A 17197-nucleotide genomic window follows, 5' to 3' on the forward strand; every position below is an offset into this window, starting at 1 on the left:
ACATGAAAAAAAATTGTACGATTAAAATATGCAGGATACCCTTCCCGAAAAAAATGCTACCATCCATGAGATCGATCATAAAATTCACAATCTGCTGTAACTTTGTAGGCCGGTAATAAATCAAGACAAACACAGTTAACAAAAAATTGTATTAGCAAAAATATGTTGCAGAAATACAAATCATGAATCTGGAGCCATAACTGCTATGAATCGCAACTTGATAACATGTTAAATGTAATTATATTTGAGCAAGTCCATTTATTCCAGAAATGGGTAGATCAGCTTATCCCATAGCACAATTTGCACATTTGGAGCTTATCATTAAACTGCGATAAAACAATGAAAACTGGTGGACAAGTCCGAGATAGATTGAAGTTTATTTCTAGCAAATATGGTTGGATTGCAAAAAAGATTGTGAATTTTATTAAAGATTCCATGGGTGAAGGCTTTACAAGGGAGGTGGGAGACATCATCATGTATTTGTGGGGAAAAAAATGCTCATCTTTCTATTTATTCTATATCCTTTCCTTATCTTCCTTGCTTTGTTAAGTTTTTATGCACGGCTTACTTTTGTTCTTTTTTCTCTTTCTTTTTTATTACTAAGACAATTGTCTGTTTTTTTTTTTTTTAATTAGATTTTTATTTGGTATGAGGAAGGGAAAACTTGCTATTAAGCAAGTTGACATCCTGGCCAGTCTTCCATTCTAGGTAATAGATATATATAGACATGGATATTATACTGATGGCTATTTATCTCCCTCCCACGTCCGTAAGATGTGACACAAGAATCAGAAAGTGGAATTTGAGAGTACTCTGGTCTGCAAAAAATGCCTAGGCAACCCCCTGTCAACATTTCATGATAAGGGTGCTTCAGAAGATTAGCAATAAATTGACCCCTTCTAAAAGGGTGAGAAGATAAAACCTGGAAGGGTGAACCTCTTAGAACTGCGTAGGACTAGAAACATCCGTCAGGGAACAAGTCATCTCAACAATGGCGTTGACCCTATTGACTTTGGTGTCAAAGGAATTGTATGTTATATTGATATGATGTCAAAAATTATGTCCTTTACATATTTTTATACAACTTTATCTTTTTATAAATTTTACTAGCAGACCCTGTGAATATTCCACGGTTGCTTTGTCATTAAAATGATAATTTTTTTTTTAATTTCCAAATACGAGATATAAGAATCTTAGATGCTAGTTTCATTTTATGGCAAAAATAAAAGTAAAATATTCATTTTAGGAATAGATTTGTAATCATAATTTTCAAGAAAAAAATATTCTTTAAAATAAAATTTATAGGATTTATTTATTTATTTTTTTTTTTTTTTTTTACACATCTTGGTTAATAACTTTCTTAGCTAAAACTTTTGTAATTAAATTTACTTGAAAAAAAAATCAGTTACTGTCTACTTATTGTTTACATACACAAAAGAAGTCATATTAATATTGTTACATCGAATTTTAATGAATTACCTCCCTTTGATTTAAAATATGCATATCGGCAGCATTACCATAAAGGAAGAGCAGAATTATTATGTAGATTACAAAGTGTACCGACCTGAGATTGCCCAAGATTTATTACATTCAGTTTTATTTTATAAATATTTCTATTTTAAAAATAAACAAGTTTTATTAAAAAGCAGAGAAATAAGTCTTTTTAGTAATTGTTATTTCTCTTATCTCATTTTTGTTTTAAAGTGATTATTTAAGGATGTCTATATCTAATTACATTTTTTATTAACTATATTTTAAATAAATTGTAGCAAAGTGCATTAGTCTATAACAAAATAACATGGTACAATAACAACAAATGAAAACTGGCTAGTTAGAATCAAATTTTGATTTGTCAGCTAAAATGCTATTTAGATCTAACTTTTAAAATCCGGACAACATAATTTTATGTATTAGATTAATTACTAAAGTAAGTTACCAACCATAGCTTCAAACTAGAAAGTTTGGGTCAATGTCTTATCACTTATTGCTTAACTTTTTTTTTTTATGAGATTTTTTTTTCTATTCGTCTGTCATACACACATTGAATGAACACCTGCAAGAATTTCTGTTATAATGTTTTCATTTTTTAAAAGATCTTTATGCATGGCTTTAAATGTGTGTGTGCGTGTGAGAGAGAGAGATTAGTATTCTCTTAACTAATTCATTAGTTTCCTTATTAAGGACTAGCAGTCGGGGAAGGTCAGTTGCTCAGTCATAACACTAAAATATGATAGTTTGATTTATGCAGATTGCATATTTATTATTATATGGCTAATTCTCTGTTGACTATTATATTGTACCTAATATATAGCAGTGATTTCAAAAGTAAAAAAAAACCAATGACTTCGGTTCTATCAGCTAGAATCGAAACTAAAATAGTGCTTCAGCAGCATTCCCTACCATTTGAGCTATCGACAGATAAGAGAGTTTTAAAATTAAACTACTTCAAGCTATGAATGAATTTGTACATGCGCAAAAGTAATGTTGGCAAGTTGAACATTTTGCATTTCAACTTGCCGACATTTCTGAACATGTTATTCATCCATCTAAATAAAGATTTTACCCGTTATAAACCATCCTTGGTGTACGATTACTATTTCCTGTTAATTTCAGTGTTATGCAGCTAGAAGTTTATCGGTTAAATATTTTCAGACACACACATACATATACATATATCTACTGTTTTATTTATAAATAAGATGTAAATGAGTGGACACAGCAAACAAATCTTAAGGGACATTTCACTCTTGGCAAATATCAAAGTTTTCCTTTCAGTTATTACTGCATTATTGGCAGTTTGTTTTGCACTCATTCCATAGCCAAACTCCTGAAACTTTTATCTCTCTGTCAACCTTGATATCCATGACGTCATAAACTGATGGCTCTTTTTTTTTCTTTCTTTTTTTTTTTTTTTTTTTTTAACTATTTTGACATATTTACCCTCACCTGACCTAACATGATATATCTTCCTGTTTTATTCCATGGGAACTCATTTATTTCCCACTTCATGTCACTTTGACTGCACTTAGTTCGACCCGTGTCAAGATTAACACTAGCTGGTGTAATCGCTATTCAACATCGAGGCCGTCCATTATGTAACACCATAAGAGCTTCTGCCTGTCGCTCAATCAATCATGCTTAAGTTTGAAATAGCATTTTTATTGTTGTGTCATGCTCCAGCCAACTTGATCATGTGATCAATGTCTTCTCGAACCCGCTTGCCTTTGGAATTCCCTTCTTGTTCCTTGTTTTGCCAACAATACCAATATACAGAAATTTAAATGTAATGTGAACAAAAATTTTCCTGTCAAACTCACCACGCACCCGCTCCTTATAATTCCAATCCATGTAGTTGCTTATGTTCCGGTGGTAATATACCTTGTTTAGTACCAAACAATTTTTTTTAAAATACTCAGCACTAAATGTGCAGACTGAATGAATTTAATGAGAAATAAAGTTTCAAATAGCAATTTTTTCATTCTATTACAATTAAATTTGAAGTAGAATTTTTAGATGTGTCCACACATTTCTATAAGAGGTGCTGTCCGTCAGTAAGTCTGCCATGCTTAAGTTTAAAATAGTAATTTTATTGCTAAACATACACATTAAACAAATAAAAACGCCTTTTTTAGTTATTGTTTTATGTCCCTATTTTTAATTTGGAAAAAAGGACCAGTCTGATGAGGTGTACCTCTCTAAATTGAGATTCCACTGAAACATGTATGCACATATGTAACAAATAATGTTTTTATAATAAACATGCTATATACCTGCTTTGTCCTCCATTGAGCATTTTTTAATAAACACACTGGTTTCAGTGGATCTACATCTAGGCAACCAAACTTTTTTTTTTCTTTTCACACACACGTTTATATATATATATATATATATATATATATATATATATATATATATAAATTTTAAATAGGTTCAGAAAAAGTTTTCCAAACGAACTTAAGGTTTCATAGCCATATTGCTCCTATGAATCAAAGCAGATATGTAAAGCAAATCTTTAATGTCACAATCTAGAATGTAGAAAGTTATTTATCTCTTACATTTCCTGGAAATCTGGAAGCATATATATGCTATCAAACATCAGGTTTACTTCTACAACTTTTGTCTGTACCTATTTTAGTAAATATCTTGGACTCTTACTCTGATAATTGGGCACTGCGGTCAATTTATTTATTTATTGCTTTTTTTTTTTTTACTGTACATTCTATATAAACGTGGGATCTTCTGTAGCAGATGTCTCCCTGGTTTTTACTTTCGTTTTTCTCGTTCACATGCCTCCTAGCTGACTGACATCAATAGACTTTTCTTTTCTTTTTTTCTACCAAAACAGTCATTAACAATGTTTTTTTTATGTTTAATATATTTCAGGCTGATATAAATTATTACACAATAAAAATAATGAAATCAAAACAAAAATCTTTTTTCTTATTTGGATTTATTTAATCAAATAAAAATTCTATTTTTTTACTTGATTAAAAAGATTTTTTTTTTTCATAGTATTTTCAAGTTCAGTTTTTTACGATATTTTTGTTAATTAATTTGTTAGGTAATTTACTAGAATAATTTTTTTAATTTAGTAATCAAAAAATGCAAATTTTACTTGATTAAATAAATCGAAATAAGAAAAATGATTTTTGTTGTAATTTAATTATTTTTATTTTGCAATAATTTATATCAATTTGAAATATGTTAAACATAAAAGAAAACATTAATGGCCGTTTTAGTTAAAAAAACAAAACAAAAAACAAAACAAAAAAAACAAGTCTACTGACGCCGGCTCACTGTTATGAATTCGGAATAAGGGCACATGTGCAAGAAATGCAAAAGTAGAAACCAGGGAGACATCTGCTACAAGAGATCCTAAACATGTCTAAATGTGTGTATGCTTTTAAACTTTGCTGAGTTCTAGTGTTCTGCATGAACATTGACCTCATTTTTATTCCTGCAATTTCTCTCCAGCTTTGGGTAAAATAGCAACTTGCGTTCAATTAAGCACATACAATGTTTAATTTACAATGGGTATTATTTTGGCAGTAAATACCCCCCAAATTCTTCATTTCTCGTAAAACTACTCCAAACCAATCAAAACTCAAATTAATAAGGTTAAAGGACATACCAGATTTTTTTTTGTTTTGTTTTTGTCAAAGGGGGAGGGAATAGTTGTTAGATTTCGAATATCCAGATTATGAAATTCATATGATACAAATCTGATATCTCTTCTAATTAATTATTTGATTCATATTCATATTTTTTTCACCCTATCAGGCTGGACCCCGAGGCATGTGTAATGCTGGTCCTGGTATGTGTGTTCGTAATGGTTGCCAAAATAATGCTATTGATAACCCTGGCTGGGATAGTGAATATTGTAGCAATGAATGTGTTGTTAGTCATTGCCGGTAAGTATTTATCTTTTATTTTCATACATTTTTTTTTTATTACTAATATTAATTTATATTAACATTATTATTCTTATTACTAAAACTAGTATTTTAAATTTTGTATTTTTTTCTATACACACGCATACAATAAAATATATAATATTTAATCCTTTTATTTTTATTTGCTTGCAAATTTTTTTTCTTTCAACTCTTTTGCTACTCCTCTTCCCAGCATGCAATGCAATTTCCTTGCGAATTTCCTTTGTGATGTGTTGAATACTGCTGCTCAACTCTTATGAAAATCCCATGCGATGAATTAAAAAAAAAAAAAATAACTGATTTTATTTTTCTTCACTTTCTGTTGAGAGTCAGTGTAGTAAGGTTGGTCCGTTCTCAGTAGGTTTGTCCAAAAGAATCTGTGATGGACGATTGGTTTCATAGGTGGTAACAAAGGGAAGATGCCTTTTCGGTTTCTTTTTCCTTTTTTTTTTTTTTTTTTTTTTTTTTTTTACACGGTGGTCACCACTTATCAAGGCCCGGAAGCCACTCAGGGATAAGGGCTATTGCAAGTACAGTACGTTAGTGTGGAGATTTAATGAAGTGTTTACTTAAGAGGGCGGTTCATTAGGAATTTGTTAACGTTGGACTTGAAGACATCCAAGTTGTAGTCAGGTGGGAAGCAGGCAGACGGAACAGAATTTCACAGGCGTGCAGTTCTAAGAAAGAAGCTTTGTTCATGGAATCTTGTGTTTGCTTTGTCCCATGCTCTTCATTCTCTTCATCTTTCATCTACCAGCGGTTGGGCATCATTCATCCATTTTGTATGGATCAGATGATTATTGTTGGCATTTGTTTCTCTAGTATCTTTCTAGTTAGTTCTTTTTTAAATAGAAGGCAGCAAGTACTTATGGAAGGAACCAAATGAAGATTGCCAACATCCCTAAATGAAAGTGTTTCTGTGGAATGAACTGGATTGTCGGTCCGTGTTGTTAACCATTTAGCCACCATCACCTCCAAGCTGCTGCGGGTTTGTCTTTATTTAGCCACAAGAATGCTTTTTTGACCATACTCACTTGTTTGTTTTCGACTCATGGAAACAATCCTTCTCCTTATTTGGCACTCATTAGTAAAAAAACAAAACGATAGAATTTGGATTATTTGGATTCATCAGACTATTGCTCTCATCTTGAGTGTCATTTTCACAACGTTTCGGTTGCTGTAACCTCCGACCTTCTTCAGGTGTATCTTTTCAAACTCGAGAATTTGGACAGCATTTTGAACAGAACCCTTTATTTACTTCACGCAAGGATCTATAGTGCAGTGGTTAGAGTACTTGGAAAAATTAATTGTAAAATTGATAATCTCCTGAAGGTTCAGTTCTCAGTGTGGGCAACCAAAAAAATACAATTGTGAATTACATAGGATCTCTATCAAGTCATAGCTAACGGAACAAGAGCGTGTCACCCCCATGAAGTAAATAAAGGGTTCCGTTCAAAATTCTTTCCAAATTCCCTGAGTTCAACAAGATACACCTGAAGAAGAAGGTCGGAGGTTACATCGACCAAAACGTTGTGAAAATGACACTCAAAATGAGAACAGTAGTTCGATGAATCCAAATAATATGAATAACCAATCCTCATCTCAAAAATTCAAAAAAGAATAGAATTGTCAATGCAGTCACTATATTTTGTCTTTTGTGCGTGATGCCTTTCTAGAACGATGTAACAGTTCACAGAAATCTTAAATATAAATTAAACATTAAAAGTATGTAAGTATACAGTTAAATTATCACGAAATTATAACATAAAATAGTTGTATTCAAGCAATTTGCTTACCTGCCTCTTGCACTGGCAAAGTTAGGCATAAGGTCACTTCATAGTGGGAATTCAGACCCCTATCCCACACTTCAAAAAAGAGAAGAACAATTTTGAAGACCTGCCTAGCAGGATGTCGTAATTGCAGAGAAACCTACACAAAGAATAATTGAACAGGAACTCAACATCAGGAAAGGAGTTTTTGGGCAGGTGCAAAATTAACTCTGATCATTCTGGTTAAAATTCCTAGGTGATGGTGCATTATTCCAGAGGTTTTCAAACTGAGATCCGCAGATAAGATAAAGGGTCCTCACCAATTTTAAAAATAAGTACAGGTCGAAGCTTTCTCCAAAAAGTGACTTATGTGTATGTTTATCAGCAATATCACAAAGAATTGATAGTTTGTGCAAAATTCAAACAAGCACATTCTTTTCGATAAGTTAGTATTTAAAAAAAAAACTGGTGTAATTAACGTTTGTAATTGACGAGAAAACTATTTGTAAAGTACTATTACTGTTTTTATTTGCACAAAAAATTCATTTTTTGAATAAAACAATTTTGCTGCGTTTTGCATCAATATGGAGTATTAATTTATTTGAATACTTATGTCGAAAGTAAGCTTAAAACCAGTTTTATTTCATGAATGCAAAAATTTATGTATAAATTTTATATTTATAAAGGGTCCCTAGAGAAAAACCTGAAATATAAAAGAGTCCGTAAGTCAAAAAGTTTGAAAATCCCTACCTTAGACCATCAAGCATAAGCCACTAATCCGAACCCTAACTTCCTTTCTTGGAAGATAATCTCCTGAGACCAAACAGAACAGATACTTAACTTTTAAAAAATTTATTTGTTTCAAAAAATGTTTGCATTAGTTGAAACGAATTAGGCACAAGGCCATTCAAAAATGTGTGTGTGTGTCCGAGGGGGGGGGGGTTATGGTCATCCTTGTCACTGTATTTTATAACTGTCTAGGATATTCCTAGCTAGAGTCTTCAATTACCATAATACCACATTCACTCCAGAGGTCGTTCTACTTAAGATCCCCAAATCTTTGACTGAAGACCAAGTAATAGCTATAGAATATTAAACGCACTTATTTATGTAATTTATTGATCTTTCGAGTTTAACACGTGTGTGTGTAGATCAGAGGAGAGAGGGGTTTAAAAAATGGATATTGTATTCAAAATAAAACCCCACCCCTAATAAGGTTAGAACATCTGTTATTATGTTTTCCACAATCGTTTTTGGTAAACGAATATAATTTAGACATTTTTTTTTTTTTACAAAAAGTAACTTTCTATTTTTTCTTTTTCTTTTCTTTTTTTTTTTTTTAAATCTTTTGACACAGAAGTATTGATTCAGTTTGAAAACATTTGCATCTCAATTATTGATGTAGAATTTTGTGAAGAAAAGGAATTGGTATCAATAATAGATTATTGATCTAGCCACATTACCCATTGTAGTGCATTTGAAACAACTATTTAAAATAAAAATTTTCTTATAGCACAGGAGGGAAGGTCTATTTTTCACCGTCTTCCAATTATTTATTATAATTAGAATCTGGCATATCAACCACACAGTTTATACCAGTAAGCATTAACCCCCGTAAATCTGACAGCATGAGTTTGGAAGACTATATCTAAAATCTCGTAGATGTCCTTTTCTCTTCCCTACAACCTCTATTTCACAGAATAGATGTTACGAGTTTGTCTCTGCTTTATCGTTATTTTCATGGCAAGTGCTCGACTGAAGTTAAGCAACATTAAGCCTGGTCAGTATCAGATGGGTGACCATTTGGGAAGGCTAGGCACTGTATGTACCTTCTGGGAAGGTTGGGCGTGGGGCCAGCACCCTCACCCCAAAAAAAGAACTCCTCGCTACAAAAGTTGTGGATGGCCTATGTCACTCCAGGGGCTCAAGGTTATGGATGGATGGATGGAATAAATAATTCAACATTTATAAAAGCTTTACCAAAGTATAGGTGATGAAATTACGATAACATTGGTACAATTTAATTCAATGGAAAAGATTTTTTACCTTTTTAGAATGAATGGATGCGTTTGGTGCACTAATTTCAAGTACTGCGTAAATTCATTTGTACAGTTTGGAAAAAATATGAACCAACAACTCCCCTCCAGCTCTGCATAAAATATCAACTTATGTATAGTCCGAGTGATTGATAAATGGATATAAAGTTTGCCACAAGTTTTGTCTGAAAGATACTGGAAGAAAAAAAAACAAAAAAGCTAACAAATTGCTTAAAAAACATACATTGTAGATTCTTAAATTTCTTTTCGTTATTTCAGATTGACCGCTATTCAAGTACATAATAGTCAATGTTATTCTCATGTGAGCCAATTCGCACCAAGAACCGAATTATACGTCATAATCATGTTGACACATCAGTTCTCATTAGATCACCGAAATTAAGTAACGTTGAGCCTGGTCAGTATTAGATGGGTGACTAATTTGGTCATTTCCAGGCGCTGTATGTAGAAGGACGTCGACTCCTTCCGGCAAGAGCTGCAAATTCTTAATATCGTCAGCTTCCCTGACAGGATATACATGCGACTGAGGACCACTTGTGAATTTCATACTCCCATGAAAATTCCTCCATTGGCGGATGCCAGATCAACCTGCCTAGGGTGAATGCCGCTTCAGTATATAAAGAAGCGATTAAACACAGGTTAAAAACACAATAAAAAACATACGATATGTAATTTTGGTTGTCATTTTCTTAATCTTTGTCATTGTGCGCTTATTCAGTGAAATTATTCTTTTAAATGAATTGAATAACACAAAAGTTTAGGAATTATTATTTTTACGGTTTATTTAAATTTTTTAAAAATTACTTTTTTTTTTTCCATCATGATGATCAGAATGAGTACATTCTTGAAGTTCCTAAAGTTTTGTCGAGAAAAGTTCCGCAAAGTGTGGATAAGAAATTCTATAGAGTTGCATGGTGGGAAGCCCTCTAAAATGTGTTATTTTAGGGTAGTTTGGCTTGGTCAATGATATGGACATCTTGCTGACATTCACTTCACCTATCTCAAGTATGGGGTTTAGATTTAGCAATTGATCTGACTCTGAAGACTCCAAGGCTATAGCCATAGCTTCTCACAAAGCGCCAGCAATCTTTTGTCTGCAAATATTTTCTTTTTTATGGGTGGCTGCATCGTTTCTACTTATATAGAAACACTTTTCATCTGAGAAGATTTGTTTGCCTTCTGATTAGTTCATATATCCAAATAATTGAATTTTGATCCTAGTTACTGACTTAACTGCCTCATACTTTTCCACTATCTAAATGCAGCTTTTTTTTTTTCGCAAAATAAAAAGATAGTAAAAATGGAAGAAAGAGAGAAAAAAGTATATTAACTAATGATGGGACAATTCCAATATGTTTCGTTTCCCAATTCCAATACAATTATCAATTCTTTTCTAAATTTCCAATTCTTTTAAAATTTCCAAATATTTAGCTGTAGAGGTTATGTTTTTTTTTTTGTTTTTTTTTTGTCAAACTTATGTAACATATGCATATTTTCCGCAAACACAAAATGGGAGGTGAGGGTGATTTATCAATTTTAGTTTCAATGTTAGTTTAAAATCAATAAATATTTACCATTTTATCATTAATACCAACAAAGGAAAATTAAGTTTTAAACAAAAACAATTAAAAGAATCGTTTTTACCATCAGAAACTAGACACAAATTTTTCTGATATAGATTCTAATACCTCTAAAAGTTCTGATTTTTTTTTCCATTCATGATTCTGATTCCAATTAATCGTCCCAACACTAATATTAACGAACCAGTTGGCATCTCATCTTTAATCATTCACCACAATCTCATGAATCCAATTCATAAGAAGTGATTCTTAATTGGACCTTGAGTATCTTTTTGAATAAAACTGATGACTAATCCCAATATATTATCTCGTGTGTGTGTGTGTGTGTGATTTGATAAAGAAACTTGGATCAAAAGAACCTATCAAATGTGTTTCTGCTGCTTTTTCGTTTTGATCTTTAGATCGTCCAAGTGAAACAACAAGAGCCCACCTGTCAGCTATGTTGTGTTTTTTTTTCCGTTTTTTTTTTTGTTTGTTTTTGTTTTGTTGCATGAAACACAATTGGCTTCTGTTGTTCTTTTTCTTTTGTTCAAATTGTTTTTCTTCAATTTTTACTTTTCGTTTTCACCTCTCTCTCTCTCTCTCTCTCTCTCTCTCTATCTTTCTCTCTCTCTGTTTTAGTTTTCTCAAAACTTTTTTCTCTTCTATCCTTATTTTTTACGCTTTTTTTTTCTTAAAAATAATTTTTTTTTTTTTTTCAGAAAAAAAGAAGTTTTTTGATAAATGAGAAAATAGTTTTTACTATTTCGTTTCTCTTTTCAAAAAAGCTTTTTAATTTTTTTCTTTTGAATTAAAAACGTTTGCTTTTTTTATATTTTCTGCTTTTCTTTTTATCTTTCTTTCCTCTTTACTTCGTCATTTTTAATTCTTTTTACTTAACAGTTTTACTTTTTTTGTTTACTTTTCACAATTTCTTTTTTTCCCCTTTTTCTTTCTCTTATTTTATTTTCCGTCTTTTTTTCTTTTTTAATTCTATTCTAACCATTTTTACTTTTTTCCAATTTTCTTTTGCCCTTTTTTCTATTTTATTTTCCGTTTTTCTCTTTTTTAAAAATTCCATTCTAACCGTTCTTTACCTTTTCCTCGTTTTTTTTTTTTTTGTTTCTCCTACCACCTTTTTTTCTCTTTTATTAACTTTCTCAAAAAACAACTTGTTTCTTTTTCTCCCCCTTTGAGCCTTATTTTCTTCTTTCCCTTAATAACTGGCAAGTGAACATTACTTACTTCATAAAGAACAAACACACTTTAATGCACTCATTCATCCCAATGTCTTTGTATGTGTATCAACTTTCATTTACTCTTATCCTCCTCTTTTGAATCTACACATGTCTATAAATAGACACAAATAAATCGGTTGTGAATTGAAGTCGATAGGAAATAAAAGCTCAATAAAACTGTTAAATTAATCAAGAAACCAAAATTGCTTGCAGCAAAATTTGAACTTAGAGAAAGACCTCATCGCCATTGAAGGCAGTCAACCGATGATAATCTGGACTATGTTCAAATGGGAACCAAACCCAAACAAAGGAATATGGCTTTGTATTTTTAGATGATATCTGCTTGCCTTTCTTTGGCTTTTCGTTAACTGTAGCAACAAACCAATGATTTTATATATGTATATTAGGTATAAGACTTTTTAGTTATACAAACGTTTTTGGTTATACATTTGCAGAAATGTTTCGGTCAAAGCTGTAAATCAGTTAGACCTCCTCAGGTCTCTATTGGATGTGGTCTAACTGATCTACAGCTTTGGCTGACATATGTCTGCAAATGTGTAGCTAAAAATTGTTCGCATAAATAAAAAAGTTTTATACCGAATATATAGCTCTCTTTATTATTGAATACTTTTATATAAACACAGTAAGGTTTAATTGGAACTTAACATAAACTTACATGGTGTATATATATATATATATATATATATATATATATATATATATATATATAATAAAATAATGTTGCGCATACATATTTTCCCCTATTTACTTCAACCGTGCTCAGTATATGGATAGAGTTTAGTAGTAGTAGCAGCAGCATAAAGATATACTTTTGACAAGTATGCTCCACAGAAACGTTTGTTTCATTAGGGGTATCAGATTAATCGCATGGATTTACATTGTGTGAACGTTTTTATAGTTGAATTTGGCTTACCCCAATTTTCAACTAATCTTACTTTCATTACTGCTCGCTCTTTGTTTGTTTTGATTGATGAATTCATGTCCCCTTGTTTTAAAGAAATTTCGGTGTACATCACTACTAGATTCGTTCAAACGGACAAAAGATGATCTTGGGATGGATAATTAAATATTATGGATTATTTATATATTTATTATTATTATTATTATTATTATTATTATTATTATTATTATTATTATTATTATTATTATTATTATTGCTTTATGTAAGTATCATATTGATGATAAACTTTTAAATGTAAAATTAAAATAAATATTTGTATTCTGGGACATTTCCACTGGCGACTGAATTTAAATTTTTACCGGAAGTAATCTGTTATATTTAATTTTTTGTCGATTACATAGTTAAACCACTCTAAAATATGGACCCATCGCTGCATTAATTGTCCCCTTTTTAAAATGTGGATCAGTCTTCCTCTAAAATTTGAATCAGTTATTCGCCTTTTGTCAGTAAATTTCTTACAATATAAGTTTTTTATGAATTAGGAACCAGCGGTCATGATTACTTGGCCTGCAGATATTTTTAATTACATAGCTTTTAGAAATTTCTTTGTTTTGTTTCCAATATAAAAAATGAGCCCTGATTTACAGTCTGTGATGATTTTGAATTTAATCGTAAAAATAAGCATTTTTACTCCCAATTAGGAAGTAATAGAAAGTCATGTGTAATGACGGAAAATTAAAATCTACACATTTCTTTATGGCTTATAAGAGTTCATTTTATAATTAATTAACGTTGGAAATAGGACTCCTTTATAAAGAAGATTTATTGAAAAAGCGTTTTTTTTTTTGTTTGTTTGACGAGCATAGGCTATAGTGGCTAATTGATAGTAAATGCAAGAAATACTTTTCAAAAAACTTTGTTTACAAAGATTTTCAAAAATGGAGGATTCGTCTAACATTCCTCCATGTTTTAAATATTCAAATTCGTTTATTAGTATTTAAAATTTTTAACATTTAAAATGACTCTTCATTTGTTCTATAGCTTTCATCATTTTCTTTGATGTCTTTTGAGTTTTTCTTTCACAAATAATTAAAAAAAAAAAAAAAATTTAGAATTCTTTTTTTTTTCTCTTTGTCTTTTTTATTTTATTATCCTCTTCTCTCTATATACTTCCTCTCTCTTTATCTCTTTTTTTTTTTAAACACAACTCTTAGGTAGATTTCTGCATTAGATAAGCCAACAATGACGCATGCACACACACACACACACATATACTAAACATACACTAGGCTTGTTAGATCACTACCACAATTTTTTCGGCTTTGGTTTCATTTGAAAACTTATAAACTGTGACATCTGTTAACCCTGCATTAGTGACGGGTGTTCCAAACATGGTTAATCCCATTGGGCGTTTATACACCCAATACAAAAATGTTTATAGTGTTATCATAGTTTTTGTAAAATATAATTATTCTGCTGGTTCAAGATATATCTACAGTTCCTGTTGAACAGTTTGAATTACTTGTAGCTTGTCGATATTAATATAAAATAATACAATAAAATAAATTATAATACAATAAAATAAAAACTAAGGAAATTTTTAAAAATCTTTAATTGATTAATTCAAAAATACCCACAGGATGCACTAGTTTGTATTATTTTTTTAATATCTATGATGAACACAAAATGTTTTCATGAGTTGAAATAGCAAGAAAAATGAATATGAGTTCATTACATAAACATTGACTGTCAATCTGATTCACCTCCAAGGAAAATTGAGATTAAATTGTGCCATACCGCCTGTGTTATACCCCCAGAGTCAGGAGAGTACTAGGAGGGGGGAATAGAAATAAGTTGCCAACTAAGAATTATGAGCACTTAAGCAAAATTGGGGTGACAAAACACCCCATGGGACTAATGTAGGATTAATACATTCTCCTTGTATAACTAAAAATAATAAGTTTCTTTATTATTACTTCTATTATTATTATATAGAAGTGTTATTATTCTTATATAAGAGTAAAGAAATTTATCATTTTACCATCTAATTTACATATGTGCTTGTGGTGTGTACAAACATGTATGCATAAATTATGGTGATGCTGAAAAAGAGTCATAAAGTGCTGATTCTAAGTCAGATATTTGAGACTCTGCACACTTCCACCTTTCGCTTGAGGATCCCCCCAAAGATGTTCTATAGGGTTCAAGTCTGGAGACATGCTTGGCTAGTCCATCGTCTTTACCCCTAGCCTCTTCAGTAAAGCAGTGGTCGTCTAGGAAGTGTGTTTGAGGTCATTGTCATGCTGGAACATTGTCCTGTGACCCAGATTCTGGAGGTAGGGAATCATGCTCTGCTTTAGTATTTCACACTGCATGTTTGAGTTCACGTTTCTCTCAATTAAATGTAACTCTCCAACACCTGCTGCACTCATGCATTTACTCCTCATCTGGTCACAAACGAGTAAAAGACACAAACGTAAATAATCCAGAGAAGATCGAAAAAAAAAAAATAATAGCCTATGGACGATAAAAGAATTCAAATCGTTAGAAAAGAAAAACCGTGATTAGTAAAAAATTCAATAAAAATCAGTCAAGGAAAAAACAGAACTTTTTTTCTGAAGAAGGATTTTTGGGGGGCGGGGAGTAAACAGCTTAGATTACTTGTTTACGTTCAACTCTTCTAGAAACCTAAAAAAAAAAACACGTTTTATTCCAAAATTGTTATTAAATAGTAAAATGATCTAGTTCATAAGATGATAATTTATTCCTTTATATATATATATATATATATATATATATATATATATATATATATATATATATATATATATGGGGAAATATGTTTATTTATTTATATTTCATCTTTTATTTATACCAGTCCTTTAATTTATGAAGCTCAGTATAATTACATGATATATATATATATATATATATATATATATATATATATATTGCGTATTTAAAGAAATAAACTGTAAGATGGTCAACATATTGAAATTTGGAATATAGATTTTTGTCATATATATATATATATATATATATATATATATATATATATATATATATATATATATATATTCATTTGTCCATAGGATTTGGACTTTGTTATTACTAATGTTCTGAATGCATTGTATATATAAGCCGTTATTAAAAAAAAAAAAAATAACAACTTTGCTTAATACTTTGTCTTGGTTAAAAAATTTCAAAACTTTTATTATATACATAAAAATATATAGTGTTGCTTTTTGTATTTAAAGTTAAGTATTTTATTTTTTAAGAGAAAAATGTTCAACTTTTATTTTTACTTATTTTAATTAAAATTTAATTAAATTTTAATTAAATTTTTGTTTCTTGTTATTTATCGCATCGGAATATTTACTAAAGTAAATCTTTGTTTTGCATTTATCTGGTCTTTCTATAGATCTTCTGGTATATTTATTAGTTACTCTCTATCCCCACTCCCACCCATCCAAATGTATATTTTATTTATATATCTAGCAACCTTCACTAGTAGCATCTAACTATGTTTCCTAAGTGCAGTCCGATGTTCTTTTCCTGGCTTTTATTCATTCGTTCCTTCTTCGTTCCTCGTTCCACCCACCATAATTTCTTACCTTGACTGACAACTCCTTTACTTTTTAGAGTCGGCTTGTGCAGTCAAACGGTCCAAATTGGACGACCCTGCTGTCTCAGTGTGAAGCAACAAAGGTAAACATCCCAGTTTGGTGGTTTCCATGCACATTCCAAGACAGTGGCGTCAGCTTCTTAGACTATGGGCAGGTGCAAAATTGGTTCTGCAATGGTGGACGGTGTAGACACACCCACCCGCCCTCACCAATTTTCCTAGAACAGCATGGCGGATGTCGACATCATCATGCAACCAACTGAATTTTAAATGCCTGGATTCCTGGAAAATGGAAAAAAAAATAATAAGTGGGGAGGAAAAAAAAAGACCATTTTTTTTTTTAAATAACATTCCCCAGCCATTATGATGACAGGAATTGTATCAAAACAATAATTTTGTATAATTTTGAGCATTGAAATTCTCACAACTTAGACTAAAATATTCGTATTCAAAGTGTAACATTTTTAAAGAAGGTGCAATACATATAATTGAAAAGGGGGGGGTAAATCTCTATATGCAACTTTTTATTTTAAACAGAAACTTGTAGGCATAAATGATTTAGAGGGCAAGACCTTTTTTAAAAAGTTGTAATATA

The 17197-nt window shown here is 30.9% G+C and overlaps 1 protein-coding gene across 9 annotated transcripts in view; it reads left to right on the plus strand.

Moving 5' to 3' along the window:
- The window catches only part of LOC145277605 (TOX high mobility group box family member 3-like), a 730818-nt gene that overhangs the window by 707496 nt on the left and 6125 nt on the right, over positions 1-17197 (plus strand). For 4 of the 9 annotated variants that reach the window (XM_080129132.1, XM_080129133.1, XM_080129125.1 and 1 more), the window contains 2 exons: positions 5281-5411; positions 16620-16685. The exons of 2 other annotated variants lie outside the window; for them this stretch is intronic. In XM_080129132.1, coding sequence (XP_079985258.1) covers positions 5281-5411; positions 16620-16685 — 197 coding nt within the window. The remainder of the gene's footprint in view (positions 1-5280; positions 5412-16619; positions 16686-17197) is intronic. 3 more of the 9 variants (XM_080129128.1, XM_080129129.1, XM_080129127.1) reach the window with 2 other exon arrangements.

The sequence above is a fragment of the Euprymna scolopes genome, chromosome 6, assembly GCF_053919585.1.
Source record: "Euprymna scolopes isolate OS-2025 chromosome 6, ASM5391958v1, whole genome shotgun sequence".
NCBI lineage: Eukaryota > Metazoa > Mollusca > Cephalopoda > Sepiida > Sepiolidae > Euprymna > Euprymna scolopes.